General features: G+C 44.3%; 1 protein-coding gene across 1 annotated transcript; it reads left to right on the top strand.

The window, feature by feature from the left end:
- The first annotated feature begins 5,188 nt into the window (after positions 1-5,188).
- On the top strand, positions 5,189-10,658 carry CCN1 (cellular communication network factor 1). The gene is made up of 5 exons (XM_085602071.1): positions 5,189-5,429; positions 6,636-6,849; positions 7,761-8,108; positions 9,276-9,478; positions 9,608-10,658. The coding sequence occupies exons 1-5, from the start codon at positions 5,379-5,381 to the stop codon at positions 9,905-9,907; spliced, it is 1,116 nt and encodes a 371-aa protein (XP_085458197.1). The 5' UTR covers positions 5,189-5,378; the 3' UTR covers positions 9,908-10,658.
- The last annotated feature ends 9,629 nt before the right edge of the window (positions 10,659-20,287 follow it).

Here is a 20,287-nt window from a genome sequence, read left to right as displayed (position 1 = left end):
GGAGGAATGCCGCACAATCTGCGCTCTTACGGCATAGCTCAGGTCTATATTTAACAACACCCAAAGCTGCAAGAATGCAGTGTGGTCGGAGAACAGAGGCTGAAAAATGTTAAAAACGCAGGCTACTGCTATACCAAATATGGAAATAATGTTACGTCTAGCTAGTGATTCACACATCTGGAAATACTTACTGCCCTGGAGAGAACAGACCCCGAGTCTCCTCGGCAGCGGAGGAAACTCCGTCACAGCGGCTTAAAACGCCAGGCCCCAAAAGCATCAGAGGAGGATTCGGCATATAAGGCAACGTGACACCGCCGCTGGACAGCATATTCATGGTCGGGGGCAGGGGAGTGGGCATGTTACTGTCACTTTTGGGGAAGTTAGTCAATGTGCAGTGAGGCTTTTTTGGCTTGAAGATGGTATTCTTGGATAATGAACCTAGTGCCAGGGTTGGATGGCTGTATCTCTGGGTGGTTGGCAACCAGAAGTTAATGGGCAACATTGGGGTGGGTAAACTTATTTAAAACCCGTGTCCCAGGACTTCATGTACTATTCGACTTCACTGGATAACTAAGTTAAAGGCATTGTACACCTATTGCTCCAAGGCATGGATGCCATTTAGGGGCTAGGAGGGGCCTAGGTGCTGGAAGTCCTGGTGCTGCTCTGCTACCCTTAGTTTCAAAGATCCTCACAGCGGGAACCGGAAGTAAAAGGGGGCCTCGGAGTCCCAGTCACTTTCTGCAGCATCTGCTTCTTGTCCTTCTCTTAACTCTTCAGGGGGCTGCTGAGTGGTGAAGGATGGGGCAAAGTCACCCCTGGATTTGGAGAAGTGCCACCTCTATACGAGCTAGAAATGACAAAACCAGGAGTAGCGCGTGCTCAATAAAATCTGGGTTCTTATTCTTATCATTCGCTTTATGGTATTACAGCACTGGCTTGTCTTTTTTCAAGATTTTAGTGCTGCTCAAGTTTCTCAGGTCTAGGTTTTGTTCTGTTGCCGATAATATACCTAGAATAGTCTTTGGGTACCCCTTTCAACCACTGGTTTCTTTGACTAGCCTCTTTTAGCCCTTGGCTTGAGACTTTGTCAATCAAGTCTTGGTTGGCACAGTGGAGTACTAATACCTCATCTAAGGTTATTGGCTGTTTGAGTGTATCCTTCCACCTCCACTCAGTGCTTGTAAGACCTGCATAAGGAACTACTTCACAACTATATAGGGTGACCAGAAGTCCTGGTTTTCCCCGGACAGTCCCAGTTTACAGAGTACTGTCCTGGTTCCTGGTGTCCCGATGCTTTTGTTAATTTTGAATACATGTACAGGTTTTTGGGACAAAGGTCAGGTCATCTTATGAAGTCTGAATTAATTGAAGTAATTTATCTCTTTCTGCTGGGAAGCGCTGTCTGCTGTCCGCTCCCAGCAGAGAGACAAATTGGGGAAGGGGGTGGGGGGCAGGGGCAGGGTGGAGGTCAAGTTATAGCTAATGCTATGCATACGTAGTCTTATATATATATCTATATATATATATATATATATATATATATATATATATATATATATATATATATATATATATATATATGCTGGCGGTCGCCAGTAGATAGTTCTAGTTAGGACCGAGTTTCCATAGGAAATCTGAAAATTCTATTTTGAATAACTTTGGCGCCGGTTGACGAATCCTCGCGAAATTTTCAAAACTAATGGGGCGCTCCGTTCAGCTCCTACCCTGAAAGTCTCGGGGTGATTTGTCAAGCGGGGGCTGAGAAAAAAGGGGGGGTCCCAAAACGCGTTTTCCCCATGCATTTTTCCATAGGACCTTTAGTCGAAGGTACAGCCCGAACAGCTGAACAGAATTACTTGAAATTTGGAAGAGAGGTAGTCCTCAGGTCAGGGAAGTGCCTTTTGCAGGTCTGGTGTCAATCTGTTCAGTAGTTCCTGAGAAAATTGCATTTAAAAGCATATAAATATCTATAAGCGCGCACCGTGCACGCACCGTGCGCGCACCGTGCGAGCACCCTAACGTGCGCGAGCGTAATTCTGATTGGTGGTTACATGTTAGTCAACGTTCGAATCGGTCGAAATCAGGAAGTGTCGGCCACCATTTTGTTTGTTTTCAGTGCGAGAGTGAAAAAGGAAGGTGGCGAACGTGAAAAGGGGGCAGGGTAGAGAGTTCCTGACCCCCTAGCCTTTGTCAGGGGTCCCTGAAGGACCCCGAAGGCAGAAAAAAAAAATTAATTTCTTTTTTAAGAAATCGCGGGGGTGATACGTAGTTTATTGTAAAATAAATATATAAAAAAAATAATAATACATAAATAAATTAGCATTTAAAAAACCATCCAAATTCACTGAAAAAACCATAGGTTTCACACACGTTATAGTTAGGAATTAGCATTTAAAAAACCTTGCAAATTCACTTAAAAAACCATAGGTTTCACACATGTTATAGTTAGGTGGATATTTCACTCGTAGAAAACCAATGAAATTCCCCCGTTATAGTTAGTTCAGATAACTATAATGCGCGCGACCGCCACTCTATCACAAGGATGATGTCATCAGTGATGTCATGAGTGATGCCACTGACCATGTCATGAGTGATGTAATATGTGACGTCATGAGCAGTGGATTGCGGGCGCGCGAGTTATAGTTATCTGAACTAACTATAACGGGGGAATTACATTGGTTTTTTACGAGTGAAATATCCACCTAACTATAACATGTGTGAAACCTATGGTTTTTTAAGTGAATATATATATATATATATATATATACACACATATATGAACTCCAAAGGAACGCTGTACTTTGCAGCTCCCCTTCCCACGATGTCGGTGCCAGCTCACGGCGACAGCAGGTGTTAAATTTCGAAACGCGTCGTATTTGTGCACAATAAAGGTATTGTGCAGTCTCCTGGTGTGCCGCTTCCTTACTTTCCTAATTTTGGGGCATGTGGTTTTGGAAACTTTTCCCCAAAAAATTATATATATATATATAACCACGAGTCCCAGCATGCAACAATGACACACCCATTTGGGTGTCCACCTGGGGGCTACAAATTATATAAATAGCAATCGTTTCTCTGTGGTCAGTGATTGGTTTCTTGATGTCAAGGCTCACCTTTGAAAAAGTTCATGTCTGAACGAAACGCGTCTGGACTGCCTTGTTGCTGGTTGTCAAATTAAATGCAAATCATTGGTGTTACGAGTGCGACTTCGTCTATCCGTAAGGAGAGAAGTGTGGAAATATGCAGCGGCTTGGTTCTACCGCAAAGTAGCGCACCGCCAGCAAGAGCGCCACAACCACCCCACCTTGAACTAACCTTGTGTGCCTCGTGAAAACGAATTCTGGATGGCGGACACCGCCGCATACTGAATGCGGCATGGTTCATTTGCAGCCTCGAAAATAGGACTGTTTTGGGAGCAACACTCAATGCAACATGGAAAGTGGCAACCTGCCTGTGACACAGCAACAGACTTTGACACAACCCACCAGAGGGAATGATTTTACCCAATCACGAACCACGAGTCCCAGCATGCAACAATGACACACCCATTTGGGTGTCCACCTGGGGGCTACAATTTATATAAATAGCAATCGTTTCTCTGTGGTCAGTGATTGGTTTCTTGATGTCAAGGCTCACCTTTGAAAAAGTTAATGTCTGAACGAAACGCGTCAGGACTGCCTTGTTGCTGGTTGTCAAATTAAATGCAAATCATTGGTGTTGCGAGTGCGACTTCGTCTATCCGTAAGGAGAGAAGTGTGGAAATATAAATATATATATATATATAATCTATATATATATATATATGGACACCTTTACAAGGCTACCCAAAAAAAGCAGGACAGATATAAAAGTGTAAAAGTGAGACTAAAGAGTTTAGTCCTTCTTTTATGTCTGACTTGTCCCAGGTTTTGCTTCTCAAAATCTAATCACCCTACAGCTATAGCCAACTTTAGCTCTCTCTGCTTCATCTGACACCCTCTCGTGTCTCACTCTAATGTGCTGATGCTGCATGCGTTACATCTTAATACCAGGCCTATCGACTTTGTCAATCCTAGTTTTCCAAGATTATGCACATTTTAAGAGCACTGTTGCCCAAAATGGTCTTTCCCTGAACTGACAGTTGTTAGCAGCAGACATATATGCCGGGTGTCCGCTGCAGACTTTCCTCTGACCTTCCAGGTGCCCTGCGCTCGCTTCACTTTTACTTGCAAACATGTCTACAGTTGAAGTACGGCCTTAGCTGCACCGGGGTGCGACCGGGCAGTCGCCCTGCTTCACAAGTCTCAAATGGGGACGCTTCGAGTCGGCGGGAGGTGGCACACGGCCCTGGAATGCATTGAGACAAAGGCTACATTTTTCCCCAGGGCTGTCATGGAAACTTGTCCATTCTTTGCATGATTCCTCGGGTCTCCCTCTCTCTGGTGGAAAGCTCAGATAATACCGGCTGCAACTGGTTTCTTATGTCATTCACTGCTGTTTATTGGTGCCAATTAGTTTCAGTAGGTAGGTTTATTAAACTGGAAAGAGGATCCATTGTGCTTAACACTCGTCTACTGTGATCTATGTCGGTCCATGTTTAAAGCTGATATGTAGCAACTGGGCGCTGAAAACCATTCGGTAACCGATCAATTGGGGTAGGCCCCTGCTGCCCTCGCGGTGCTTGGGGAGGGCGGTGTGGGGGGGGGGGGGGCTTTTTGAGTCCTTAACCTATAGCATTGCATGCCAAGCAAAATGCATGCCATGCCATAGAATAAGAAACAGTTAAACTCGGGGAAAGCCACTCTGATTTTCCGAGTAGTAAGAAACAAAAAAAGCAACACGGTTAATTTTCAGTTATGGCGATTGTCTTCAATGAAGTGGTGGCTACTTTATGGGAGAGAGTGAAAAAAATCGATTTGAGGGACATAAACATGTTTTCCTTGTAGAAAGCGCGTTTCTTTCCGATATAGGGCGAGTTGGCATGTGTGCGCGCGGTACATAACGCTCGCTATGAGAGCCCCGGGCCTCCCCAACATTACCCCCGCCCCAGCCCTTCAGACACAGGGAGGAGGTGCAGCTGGGATTAGAGAACCGCGCCAAGGTACATTCCTGGGATGCCGGAGCGCCGGAAAGCTCAGACAGCAACGACGTCACGCTGGCTGAGGCGCACGCGGCGGCGGCTATAAAGGCGCGCGCAGCCAGCGCTCAGCACACAGCTGCATCGCAGAGCCTGGCGCGAGCCTAAGAGGGAAAGAGAGAGCGCCTGCAAGCAGCAAAACCCTGCACGAGCACGCAGCCCAAGCAGAGGAGACCCCCAAGTGCACCCCAGAGAGGCGCAGCAGAGCCACGCACATTTCTCTGCTTAAGCAAAGCTGCTCAGAAAATTCACCACCTCAGCCATGAAGCACTTCACGAGCATTGCCCTCATTCTCTTCGGATCCATCCACCTGGTGAGTTTGTTTACTTGCAGAAGGGTAGTGTGCGATTAGGCCCCCTGGATATCCAATGAAGGTTCTTATTTTGGGCTGGATGGCTGCACGAGCCCTGGCATGGAACACTGAAAATGGGACCTACTGTGACAAAAGGAGGGCTGGATGCAACTCTCAATTAAGTACTTTGAGGACCTGGGATAGTTAGGAGGATCCGAGTTGAGTACTCGAAATGGTAGCTGCTATCGATCCTTCCAAGAGGCAGACAGTAAGGCAGTGTTTTAGTGGAGTCTTCTGACGTGCAGACCTAGAACACCGAGTAGAGCTGGGAAGAGATGGGGATGTCAGCGTGATACTTTGTCCCTACTCGTCCAGTTGGGGATCTCTGCCCCCCACCCCCCTGTCCGTCATTTCAGGACCCAACCAGCCCGCTATATGAACTGTGACCTCTTGTATCTCTGAGGCGATTTTCTGAGTCGAATCTTGGCTTAGTCGGATGCTGGGGGCTGATGCACTCTGGTCACGAAAAAGTCCAGCAGCCATGCTGTGTGTGTGGGAGAGAGGGGGGCGGGTAAATATTTCACACTATTGACACAAGAAAAAGTATGACGTTCTGCGGGCTGTGTTGATCACTATAAGTTACTATTATACACAAATATATTGTGTTCATTGCAGCCAACTAAACATATCACACACCTGCTCCTCGTATGTGCTGAATGTGCCTTCTCCACCAGTGTCTCTGCCTAGATGGGGGTAAACAAACGGCGGTTCCATGATTGCGCTGAAAGTGACGCCCTCTCAGTCTCTGCCTTATGTGAGCTGAAGGTTACCAGTCACACGTACGCTGAACTTGACTGTTCTTTGGTTGCTAGTTCTGTGTGTCTCTACATGATGGTTGGTTGCGCCGTCTCCAAATGTGACAGCTAGTTGAATAGTAACGAACCACGAATATGCTTGTTTTGTCTCCCCCTTCTCACTGTTCCACGAGCGTTCGACTGCTCCTAGAGTGTGCTTGCTATGCCCCTCCCCCCCTTCTGACTGTTCGATGTGTGTGTTGTTGAGTGTGACTGCTCTACTGGATTGGTGGATGTGTCTACTCCATGTGTGCGCACGCGGCTGCTCCATAAGCGTGCTTGTTGCCTTTTCTCGGCGAATTGTTGATCCGAGAGATATTGTCTTATATACCAGCCTCGCCAGACCCTAACCTCTTCCCTTGTCTCTTCGCAGGTGACCTCCATGTGCCCCACCGAGTGCCGCTGCTCCCCTGAGCCCACCCGGTGCGCCCCCGGCGTGGGGCTGGTCCTGGACGGCTGCGGCTGCTGCAAGGTGTGCGCCAAGCAGCTGAACGAGGACTGCAGCCGCCGGCACCCATGCGACCACACCAAGGGCTTGGAGTGCAACTTCGGAGCCAGCCCCAGCGCCTCGCACGGCATCTGCAGAGGTAAGGAGCGCGGCCCTTGTATGGCCATCGGCGCCCTCAGCGCACAGGCAGGAAGCACGTGTGATTTCAGCAGCCAGGAATGCAGTGGGACTCTGGAGAGCTCACGTTGGGGCTACTGACGTGATTTAGGAAAAGTTACTACTTACTGGAAAAAGCATAGAAATTTGATACTCGCCATTGAGTTATGTAAGTACTGCTTACATGGAGGCCGCCATATGTGATAGAATTTTGCAAGGGCAATGTAATGTCTGTCCTTTAAGCCCCCTACAAGACGTAGGAAGATCAGCCTCAAAATAGGAAATCTTGCAACTTGTTTGCTTCTTTATGGACAGCAGTTGCTTGTGAATCTATTCCATTCAGTTTTCAACTTAGGTGCCTCACTGCTTTTTCTACAAAATGGCCGAGATTCACTAGAGTTAACATGATCAGAATATAGGGAAAGTCTACTTTTCAGAATGTTTTTTTACATTCACATGTGAGAAGCATCTCTGAGTGCAGACAGTCTCTGGACTAGAACCAAGCATTAAACCTTTTTCTTTTCTATTGTGCTTTGTAAATTAACAGCCTCTTATTAGTTCATTTCTGATGAACGGTGCAGAGAGGATGTGGGTGTATGAGAACAGTGTACAGCAATAGATCTAAACTCATTCACATGTGTAGCAGTTACCTTATGGAAGGTACTTTGATTTTGACAGTACCCCATACAATGTACTGAACGCTAACCTTCGGCCACTAGCTTAAGCCATCCCACCATTTTAGAAGCCTCCAGAGGTATTGCATTCCTGGTTACTGAAACATGCTAGTCACCAGATAAATAAATGTTCGCAAACTTGTAGCAAATCAGAAAAAATGCTTTTGTGGTTAAAAATGCACAACCCAGCTCATTTTGATTTTTCACTATTCTTTTGCAGCAAAGTCAGAAGGCCGACCCTGTGAATACAACTCTAAAATCTACCAGAACGGGGAAAGTTTTCAACCAAACTGCAAGCACCAATGTACCTGCATTGATGGAGCCGTGGGCTGCATCCCACTTTGTCCTCAGGAGCTCTCCCTGCCCAACCTGGGCTGTCCCAACCCCAGACTGGTGAAAGTACCAGGACAGTGCTGCGAAGAGTGGGTGTGTGATGAGACCAAGGTTTCCCATGGTGCCCTGGATGACTTCTTTGGCAAAGAGTTTGGGTTGGATGAGTCCGAAGGCGAACTCACCAACAAAAATGAGCTGGTGGCCATCATCAAGGGAGGACTCAAGATGCTGCCTGGTAAGTTTGGCTTAAAACAAGCAGAAGCAAATCCTACCCTTTATTGAAATAAATCTTCACCATATTTTCTATATAGTGCTTACTACTGCAGCTTTAGGCTTTATTAGCTTTATAAACAATAGAATGTACAGTTAACCAACTAAAGGATAATCCTTTTATCTACCACAAAATGGTGAAAGTTAGATCTGCCTGAATCTGAACCTATTAGCTTCTTCTTATAGATATTTTCTGCAAGCTCTCAATTTACTGAGCTACCTTTCTGGCTAGTAGTAACAATGGTATAGCATGCATGTGAATAACACAACCAGTTTGAGCCTGGAAATGCACAGCTGCCCCCGATAGGCTGTGTTTCTTCTGATGGAGCACATGCATAAACCACAACCTTTGTTTACCCAGCAGAGGGCTGAAAGGCAGAATGCAATACACAAGACCGATCGATCATGCTCTCTACTTTAGACTGAAGGAATAACCCACTTTTTTTTGTCGCTGAATGCGTTCACGGCTAGTCTAGAATGGTTAGCTAGACTAGCCACATTTTTGTAATGGTTGAAATCCAGTTCTGTTAGTTTTCACAGCACAAATTAGTAAACATGCAACTGTGTATTTGCATGGTTAGATGAGAATACTAGGAAATTCAACTCCTTGTAAATAGTTGCTGTCAAGTATAACTCAGGATTTTTCTCAGGCCACCTGATCAAGAATAGAATAATTGCAGGCAAAAGGATTGTGGCCCAGCATTGTAATAATCTTGGCATTTATGAATATCCACATAGAAGCCATGGCTAGAAAATCTTGCAGTGAGTTGGAATTATGCTTGTGGATACTTGGAGGCAGGGGAGAGCGCTTTCTGCCGCCCGCCCCCTACTGACACAACTGGTAAACTTCACTGGATAGTGCATCATCTACATATTCATGCCTCTTATCATAAACCTATGTGAATAATCGTATTTAGCAGGCAGTTATACTGCTTCTGATGAGCCTTCTGTTTTGTTTTCAATTGTGGAACAATTGGGAATTAACCCTGTGTATTATCAAATGAATGGTCACAAGTTTATGGTGTGAGCAGAGGAATTGCAGGCTAGCTATTTATCTGCAATTCAAACTGATATGTACATAACATAATGCAGAAACTTTATATTCATGATTGTTATCCTTTTTTCTTAATAGTGTATAGCAATGAACCACAGAGCTGGACTTTTGAAAACCCAAAGTGCATTGTTCAGACCACATCCTGGTCCCAGTGTTCCAAGAGCTGTGGCAATGGCATCTCTACAAGGGTCACCAATGACAACCCAGACTGCAGACTCGTGCGCGAAACCCGAATCTGTGAAGTGCGGCCATGTGGCGAACCAGCCCATGCCAATCCAAAGGTAGGATACTTGCTGTGTGCATTTGTGAGGTAGCCTTTGCACCTCAGTGTTTAGCTCAGTTTTAAGCTTGCTTGGGAGTGATCTGTTTGCTTGATACTAAACAAGCTGTTACCCTTTATGTTTTTCCAGAAGGGAAAGAAGTGTACGAAAACAAGAAAGGCACAAGCTCCAGTGAGGTTTGCTTATGCAGGATGCTCAAGCGTCAAGAAGTATCGTCCCAAGTACTGTGGCTCTTGTGTGGACGGGAGGTGTTGTACTCCTCAGCAGACCAGGACTGTGAAGATCCGCTTCCGCTGCGATGACGGCGAATCTTTCTCGAAGAACGTCATGATGATCCAGTCCTGTCGATGCAACTACAACTGTCCACACACAAACGACGCCTTTCCTTACTACAGACTGTTCAATGACATCCATAAATTTAGGGACTGAAGGTGATATCAGAAATAGTAGAGGGTGGCCTGCTAGGGGTAGGGGCCAAGGAATTACCCTACAATTCAGTGCTTTAAAAAAAAATCTAGTAAGGCTGGGGTAGGGTCAGAACCGCCATGCATTGTCATGCACGTGACTCTTCCTCTGCCCACTGACCTACCAGGGGTACTCTACTGTCCTTTTTCCTGAATGTCAATCCAGTCTCTGCCAATTACAGACTCCAGTGATGGGACATGAACTCTGTTGTAGGATTGGTGCCATATTTCTTTGGATGAAGTCAGATCTTGTGGACCATAAATGGTGCACTTTTCAACTGGATATGCATACAACAAGAAAGAAATGACACGTTTTTAAAGCTTCACATTGGAGCAGACTGATTGCTTCTTTTTTGGGAGCATTTTATTTGTACTGTTTGTTATATCTGGAACAATTTTATTTGTTTCTAACATGTTTTATAGATTCTGTTAGTTGATCGCTCTTTATACTTGTGAGAAAACAAGTTAGAAGTTACATTCCACCCTGAGGTGAGCACTTTTCGAGTGCTCATTGTGGCAGCTACAATGTACAAAAATATCCAAACAGCCAACAGAAATTGTTTCGAAGTGAATGTTTTTTATTTATCAGAATGTAGATTTTTTTATTAAATATGTAATACTGGAATAAACTGTAAATGTTTTTAATTTTTATACTCGCCGAATGAAAGAATTTATTTATGGACTTCATCTTGTAATAAATATTGCCTAATTTCAAACGGTGGAAGCAATTCTTTATTTTTGAAATTCCTCTCCATGCTTAAATGTGAAACAGTTTACTTACATACGTTCTAGTATTTTTTGGGCCAGACCAATGGTACAGTTGTCTTATCAAACTTTTGTAACATTTACGGTAGTTTTTCAATATAATTGTGGAAAAAACACACTTCTATATTGTTTGCTCAAGTGAAAAAAACGTCCCATCTACTCTCCAGAACAAATCTTTTTTACAAGTAGCTGTCTGGATTAGTAGATTAGCTTTAAAACCTGGCGAGGGCACTGGATTGCGTGAGTTGCATCATGTGTTTGAGTGGCCTGAATGAGAGCATGGAGCGGCATGTTTGAGTCGTTGCAGTTCATTCCACCACTTATGCAAATTCAAACGCATGGGTGGACAAGAATGTATCCCTGGAGTGCAGGAGGCAGTTTTCTGTCGTCATTCTTCCAGCGATGGCCTTTGTTAATCCTCACAACCCAATGATTACCAGTACAATGCTGTTATACATTCTGGCATGCCAAGAATTCCAGACATGCCTTCAAGTGAACCTGTCCTCCCGTCGCCGCGCCTGTCCTTGCTAGGTTCTGGGGACCCTATCTGTTGTCATGCTTGAGTGGATTCCGATGCCTTCCCAGCTTCCTTCCAATGCATAGCAAAGTCCAAGTAGAACTCAAGAGACCCACTGAATATTTGTCCTGGGATTGTCATATGCAGTGGAGGCACTAATCCAGGTGTCTCCCGTGTGTTCATCATTCCCTCCACTCCTGCCCCAGTGTTACCTTACCCCTGTCACTCTGGGGCCATAGAATCTGCGCTGCTGCTCTTTTTACAGCAACCCGTGAGCACGAGCCTGGTATTTTTTATAACCCCAATTTCAAGTTTTCTCTGGCACTGGGAGCTCAAGATGGCATATGGCGTCACAGAAAGGTAAAAGCAACATCTATCATGCATGCCAATTAAGTGTAACAGCTGCTAGCCCTGATGTACGGTTGGCACTGCCCACTTGCCACAGAGGTCTTGAAGTAATGCACTAAAAGTAAACAGGGCTCTGTGAGCCCTGTTTATCCCTGTGGTCTCTTACCAGAGCCGGGCTGGGTACAAGCAAACCCCCTGGTAGGGCAAGGAGACTGCTTTTGGGGGTGGATGGAAGGAGGGGCCAGCAGCTGTCCAGTCATGGAAACCGCTGAGGGAACAAAGGCATTTTTGCAGACACATTTAATTTTCTCCCTAAACGCCTGTTCTGTGCACTAGAGTTTCTGATATGAGCATATTTTTCCAGGTCTGCTTTTAGCTCACAGTCCACACTGCCACTCTCCCTTGAATTCCCTCAGTGACAGACAAAAGTCTGTTGAAAGGCTAAGGGTGAGACAAGGAGCCAACAATGATGTAATTGGTCAAATAGTGTGTGTGATGTCACTTCCGCTACTTCAGACATCTGGGTGAGAAGACCTCCGTGGTGCCCAAATATCTTGTAGCCTATTAAGACATCTGGGCTCCAATTTGCTGGTGCTTCCTAGTGGTGTAAACCAGTGCGTAGCAAGTTTATTTCAACCTGGTCTCTTCGCCCACCCACCTTGGGGTAATGCAATGATGGAGAAAGCAGGCGGTATCCGTCGTAAATACCATAGTGACCACGAAATATGCGGGACATCTGCTCTCTCAGTGGATGCTTTATGTCTTTTTCTTTTAACGACAATAAATTTGAACCAACTGTGCTACAGCAGAACGGAGATTCACACGAAACGACTCTCTATTTTTGGCACTAGGTCTGCGGGGCCGCTTAACACTGTTGGATGGCGGGGAGGGGATGGGGGGGGCTTCTTTCAAAGGCAACACAGCTGCATTCAAGGCACGTTGAAATCAAATTGCTTGCATCTTTAAGGGAAAGCAAAAGATGAGTGGATACCAGAGACATGGGCAAAGTGGGCTCTGGCCCAGGGCCCCAGCCTGTCAGGGGTCCCCCTGAGAGAGCCAGCTCTGTTCATGCCCGGATGACCTTGAATAATTCTTCAACTGATTGTTTCAAACACCGTTTTCCTTTAATTTACTTTTAATGTGGGTGATGTGTGAGAGTCTATTAGAAACATTTTGCAGAGAAATGTGTTTTTGTTTCATACAACATAAATAAAAAGTTTATTTTAGATCAAAACAGGACCTTACATATTCGTATGTCACAGAGATTATTTGCAGTAGTTAGTGAGCTACTGCTGTGTTACAATATTGAAAACGCATCACTATCCAAAATATTAGAATGTAAACAGGTTTAGAATTTGGACCAGTGTGTGTGTGTGCACTGTCTGTGATCTGGCCAAAGAGGGCATAAAAGAGCTAATCTGGATCCTAAATTCAAAGCTATTTCCAAAGGGGCCCCCACAATATGTTTGGCCCAGGGCCCCCACAATCCTTAAGACGTCCCTGGTGGATACCCGGGAGGATGCGCGGCCGAAGGCAGGACAATCTATAGCTCGGTGGATGAATGCATGTGCTGCAAGGGGCGTAACACAGGCCCCCGCAGCCCGCGTTGCGGGGGGGGGGGGGCCTGAGCTGCAGGGGCCCCTCAGCACAGTGCTCAGGCCCAATATCTCCGGATTAAATTAGGAACGGGGGCCCCTCCATGTGCCTCAATTTTCGTTACAGCCACAGGCTTTGAAGCACGACGGTGCTGACTAACCCTTGCATCATTCCCAGGGTGAAGACTAGTTAGTACATTCTGGTATTTACAGTGCTGAAACGCCGAAGTGCAAAGTATCATGTAATCTCACCCACACCAACAAGTTATCGTTATTTGTAAATGGGCCTTAGGTGTCCCCTTTGTCTGTCAAATGGTTTGTCTCTGTACTGAAAATGAATTGAGTATATTGTCTGACTCTGGAGTCAGGGGTCTCGGGAAGGGTAGGGCAACAGTGGTATATCTGTTCACTTGAAGAGATGTATGAAATGCAAGCTTTTCCTCCCTAACCCTCTGGTTGTCAGTCCGAAGGAATTACTAGAGTCTGCACCTGACGGTTTACACCTCATACTGTTGGTTCACTACGAGGAAGGTTCTCGCCTCTTTCTTGACACTGCCTGAGCGGATTCCTTGTTGCTTGCCACAACTGTGCCATCCTTCTACAATCAAGGGGGGGTGGGAAGATGATCAGGTTAGGATGACCACCTGGGCTGGAGGCGAATTCTGGACAGTAACTGTAATAATTCATGACAAAAGGTCAAAGTTCAGGACAAGGGGTCAGTTTGACGGACACACTTGAATAGGTCAATCAATAATATAAAAGTAAGTAAACACACGCCTGACACAAGTACTAGTGAAAGTAGGTTTGTTTTCCTTGGTTTGTATAATGCATAACACTATTGAGAAAATATTCCTATGTAACTTGACTTATTTAAAGACTAAAAACCAGCAAACATGCACACTAAGCAGAGTTTGACATACAAAATGCCACTTGAGAGATAGTGTGTATATGCGTGTGTCCTTCACATTGGCTGTTTCTGACATAAGTAGTGGAGGCTCTGAGCCAAACTCCTCCCAGTGCTACTTGCTCTGGCCCTTGCTTCCCCCACCTTAGAAAGGGATAAGTCTTGGGTAGTAACTTCAAGCTCTTGTACTATGCCAGAATGCAGCATAAACAACATTAGCATGCATTAGCAAAGCTAATAGATTTGAGGCATGTACTTGAGTGCTGGCAACACCAATAAATAATGCCTTTTGCAGGGAAAAATAATTAAAATAGGGTTGATCTGTGTATATATGGACCCGGTCGACCCTTAGAGTTGTCAACATTCCAATGAAGGACAATTCATTTAATCTGGGGCTCATACAGCTTTTACTTGGCTTGACTTCTTTCAAAAGCCACTCTTTAACTCTGGACACATTAGGAATGTTCATGTTACTGACAGAGACCTGTCAGATCATTCTCCAATGACAATCAAGGTTAACCTTGGTCGGCAAAGGGAACAGGTGGGGTGGAGACTTAGTGTGTGATTGCAGACAGGACCTAAACTTATGACCCAGCTAATGATGGTTGATGAAAGAATTTAATGTCGCTATCCGAGGCGCTGTAATTAACAGCACTAAAGTATACAAAAACGTGATGGATGGAATGCTTGAATCAACCTCAGCCGCTGGTAATTACTTGCTTCCCAATCCATCATCACTTTCCATTCCATGTCACCTCAGTTTGGATCCAGCCATATGCAAATCAGTATTGACCCTGCTCCAATCAGAACAGTCCAGCCCGAACTGCCAAGCCAGGTCTTCCCTGAACCAGAACATAAGCAATCCAGGACCAGGTTCGACCTAGTTATGAACTCATCACCGGGTACAGCTTGGTTCCAGTGACACTGTGCACAGGACCAACGTCTGGACATTCTCATCCCACTTAGGGTGACAGACTAAAGTATACAAACACGTGATGGGTGGAATGCTTGAATCAATCTCAGCCACTGGTAATTACTTGGGGCCGCATCCCATCCCATTGATACTTTGCGTGCAATATAACCTCAGTTTGGACTCAGCCATATGCAAATCTGTCTTCACCCTGCTCCAATTGGAACAGTCCAGCCTGAACTGCCAAGTCACGTCCTCCCTGGTTAGCCGCATAGCAGGCCACAACTGATTCTGGCAGGAAATTGTGGCACTGCTGGAGGCAGGGCTCCTTGCCCTGGAAGCATCATTTCCTACTTCACATACACCTGATGTACCCTCAAACAACACCCACCACAAATCTCCTATAGCAGACTCATCTAAACAAAGATTAGGAATCTTGGCTGGTGGCACAGCACCAGCACCAGTCCTACCACTGGAAAAACAAAACTGACAAGCCCCTTTATTTGCTCGCTAAACTAGTCAACCCCAGTCTCCTCATTGGACAGTTCACAGATCCCAAGAATAGCCCAATTAAAGAGCATGGACGGCTCCCACTGGCGTTTGCTGATTGTTAAAAAAACCTTGTGTGTGATGGGCACCCTTCCCATGTGAACGCAATGCTGAATTTTATTTCCAACCTTTCCATGTACTGCTTTTCTTTTGACAAAGACAACCCTGACAAACCTACCGGCACTACAGAGCAGGGCAAGGCGATCCACCATTTGAAAACAATGGGTCCCAATGGGTGGCTGATGAAGTTATTTTAATTTCCTCTTGGGTAAGTTAATCCCACATTTACTTGCACTATTCAAGAACTCTGTGGCGGTTGGTCAGCTGAAATCTGACCTGAGAGAGACAGAGATTACTATAATCAACCAGACCAGCAGGCTACATGATTTCGGCGCTTCTTTTAGACCTATCTCCCTGCCAAACACGTAGATCGAAATTCTTGCTAAGATCATGGCAAGCTGCCTTGCTCTTGTGATTAGTCTCCTGGTGCACCCAGAGCCAAATGGTTTCATGTCGAACTGGTCTACAAGGCATACCAATCAGAACTTCCATAATGTTTTGGAACTGGTGCTCTGCTTGGAGGATCACCCGGCTTTTCTTAAGATACACTTCATGAACGCATTCGACCACATAAACTGGGACTTTCACTTTGCTATTCTTGCAAAGATCAACGTTGACCCGAGCTTTGTCCAGTATGTCCAGCTACTCTACACACAACGCGCAGCTAGAGTTTGCATTAATGGAACACTTTCCCATCCCTTCCCAAATACAGTGGGGAATGAAGCAGGGCTGGCTCTTACCCCACTTCTATTTGCCTTAGCCATAGAACCTCTAGTGGAATGGCACCACTGAGGTGCCCAAATTATAGGCTTTGACTGGGCCAGAGATAAGAAGGGCAATCAATGCAGATAATCTCCTTCCTTACCTCCAATATCCTCCCTTGTCTGGTTCACAAGCCCTTGAAATGTTGCATCAATGAGACAAATGTTTGGGTCGCTTGAATAATTCAGCCATTTAGTTTTCCACATGAACAAGGGTGTGTTGGCTAGAACCATCCTGGTCTCCATTTGATATTTTGAAAGTACGTGTTTTCCCATTTCCAGACTAAAAAGGACAGAAGAGGTTCACCTTAGATCATCAATTAGTGGCCCATTGACTGAAGCTGATACTATTTGATATGATTCTTGAAATATTTGAACGATACATTTAGAGATATTTCTATTAAAAAATGTGCACTTGGACTTTATTGTTCTATCCCTAAGTTATAGTTGCTGGTGCACTACAGTGAGCTCTTTAAGTGAAGCACTGCCAAAAAATTATAACCAGCAATTCCTGACAGATGGGCCTGTATCATTTTTTGTATTATGTGTGTTATGATAATAACATTGACAATTACTACCACAATCCACACCAGACAGATAAAATAAGCAATCCGTCTCACTTTGCCAGTATTGACATTGCCAATGCATGTGTGATATTTCAAGATGGCCACTATATCGCATCTAGACGCAACATGATGCAGCATGGCAGCCACCTTATAAAGGTATATCTAGAACAAAAATACACATAATACAATTCCAAGATGAATGTTAGACTCAATTCTTTGCCAGTGCTTGTACCACAACTGTACAAGCATTGGAGAATCCAACAGTGGTTACTGCGGCCAGAGACTGCCCAGGTGGGACAGGACGGGAGTCGAGGATGTGACAAGGAACAAGCATCACAGAATCAAAGAGCAATGGGGTGAGGATAGAAAAGGTAAACAAGTGAGTGACAGAGGTGAGCAATCAACAGTTCAGGGGGAGAGCAAAAAGTTGACACATGGTAAAGAGCTATGGAGGAAATATGGGCCTTATTTATGAGGCCTCGCGCCGCTTTTATGCAGACAGTGCGTCACTTTTTATGATGCACCGGGGGCGTAAAAAATGCGCCATGTTGTGCCCTATTTACAAAGTGACGCATCTAGGCAGATGTGTCACCTTGTAAAGGCCTGTACCACATTATACCTGCTCCAGGTATAATATATGCAGGGTGGGCGCTCCCCTGCAAAAAGCCTTGTAGAAGCGGCGCATTGAAATCTTTGACATTTCAGTGCGCTACATCTAGGACGCCAATGCATCAATATCTTACGCTTGACACACAGCAGGCGTAAGACGGATGCAGGCCCTTTCACATGTGAAAGGACACATTGCTGGAGTTGCGTCTGTTTTCAGACACACCCCAGCAATGCGTCACTTTTGCGCCTACAGATACGTCAGAAATACTGACGTATCTGTAACTCCTTGTGACATGAGACGTCATACAGTAAATATGACGCATCCATCATGTCGCAATAAGGGCACAGTGAAAACTGTTGCATCGTTGTTTCATGCAGTGATGCAACAGGTTTCATAAATAAGCCCTATATTTGTAGAGTGGAAAGAAGAAGTGCCATGCACTGCCCTTGAGTGCTAGAAGTAATATGGCATAGGAAATGCAAAAGGGAAAATAGTTCCCTCATAATATCAGTGGAATGATCCAAGTTATCCATTGAAAAACAATAGTAAATCAGAAACGCTTCAGTGACGGAGTAAAACTAGAATAGGGATGAAAGCGATTGAATCAGCACACGGAAATTGAAATTGACAAGAAAGCAACCCAACCTTGAGCAAGGGACTGACCCAAAGCCCACTCTAATAATATGCAGAAGTATTGTCTGCAACATACTGCTTAAATAGTCTGCAAAACGAAAGTGAGCAAAACAACAGCTACCTCCACTGTGTAACATGGTTCTAATTGCTATGTCTGTCACAATTTAGCACTACCAGGGCTTTTTATGTAGCCCACTCACCAATTTGTTGCCTAAGAATCAATCCTTCCCTTTGCTGACTGCTAAAATATATTTTTCTAGATGTCAGATAATCTGTTATTTCAAAAACTATGCCTGAGTCTGGGTCCACTTGTGGTGTTTCCTATAAGAAAGGTGTAAGAAATGTTACTCATTTCACTGCCCAATTGTTTCACTTTAGTTCTATTATGGACATCATTGTGAGATCTGAGGAATCTCTGTGGATTCAATTAATTTTACTCAGAGACTTCAACTGCAGGAGAAACAAAAGTAAAACTGCGGGCAAACACCTGGTGGAAATCGAGCATAACCACTGGAATCAGTATGTATTTTCGATTTCTGTGTTAATACCTCATTTGTGTGCTACTCTCAGTTTACACACCGCGTAATCCCTGGCGACTCTCTGGCCACAGTTTTTGATGCACCCAGTATTGGTAATTTCCAGGAGGTAGGAAGAATACAAAGCCTGACACTGAGGAACTTATATTGAGATCCTGTGTTTATTAACAGCTCAGAAACAACAATATCAATGTCTTCACACCTAAACTCATAAAATAAGATATATTTCCCAAGATCAACACACAAAATCAAAGATTCCATGTTCTTAATTTAAGAGACACCTTAATATATTCTCTGATAAATTTTCAAGGATCACTTTTCATATAAAGGCGTGTTGATTCAGCACAGACATATACGTCTAATGTTTTTATTTCAAAGTATTTTATTGTTTTTCAAGAAGAACAGACAGAGAATAATACTGTACCAGGGTTAGCATAAGATATCTGTGCGGTAAACATATCACATATAGTAGTGTACGGTGAGGTTATTTCGCGTATAGGAGTATCAAGGGCTTAACCCTAGGACAATAAACGAGGAAGAGAGACAGGCAGAAAGAAAAGAAAAGAGTAAAGAAGAAAGAGAAGGAACCAGAAAAGATCAAGGGCTAGTCTAGCGATATCTTTTACTTACAGCTTCTGGACAAATGTTGGCACCCGAACAATCCGAATTTTTGCAGGCCTAACGTATAGCAGTTTAGTGCGGTAGGAATTCTTTGGACACTTACCTTCACGCCTACGTCTAATGTTTGAAAGATAATGTGTATTAGTACATTCAATGAATGTTGAGAGGTTGATGGTCCTCATTAATGTAATTCTTTATCTTTTCTCTTGCCAGTGACCTAGTTCCAGACATTAATGTGAGGACAGATTACTAGTGTTATTGAATATCTCCCTAGTCAATGATGCTGCATGGAAAACTCATTTGAGTTGACCTGTCAAATCATATGACACTTTGCACGTTGAAATCAAAAGGCATTTTCCTACAATGTGGCATTTTCTTATGATGCAAAACTCAAACTAGGCTGAATGTTCATAGAAGAAAGTTAGGATGTTAGACCATCACAAGAATAGTTTCATCAGTGAGCCTTCATCCGGCTCCTTTTCAAAACCTGATTCTGTTATTTCAACATAATATACTTTCACAAAGAAGAAATCAGAACAAAAATGTAACTTTAAGACTCATGTTAAATGTCTGCAGCATGAACCTTCTGATCAGTAGCCTACGGCATATTTTTCCAACTTAACAGATGTCTAAATTTTCTATAAAGGAATGTAGTTAAGGAAAAAACTATGCATGCAAAAATAAATCTAGTAACAACATAGTATTTGACGGATTGTTTTGGAGCCACTTGAAATAACCTGGTTTAATTTAGAATTCACTCACTAATTTATAACTCCAGGCAAATAACGAAGAAAAGACAGTTCATCAGGGAACGCAATTGAGGCGCTCCTATTTAATTTTCCACATACTCATTTTGTAAAGCTATTACTTATTTTTGAAAACTATTTTTTCAAATGCCAACATATCAAGATTTATCCAACTATGTATTTCCTTTTTTTCTAGTTGGCAAAGTGGAAAAACGAAAAAATGT

Source organism: Triturus cristatus, chromosome 4_2, assembly GCF_964204655.1.
Source record: "Triturus cristatus chromosome 4_2, aTriCri1.1, whole genome shotgun sequence".
Lineage (NCBI taxonomy): Eukaryota > Metazoa > Chordata > Amphibia > Caudata > Salamandridae > Triturus > Triturus cristatus.
This window is presented reverse-complemented; position numbering and strand designations above follow the sequence as displayed.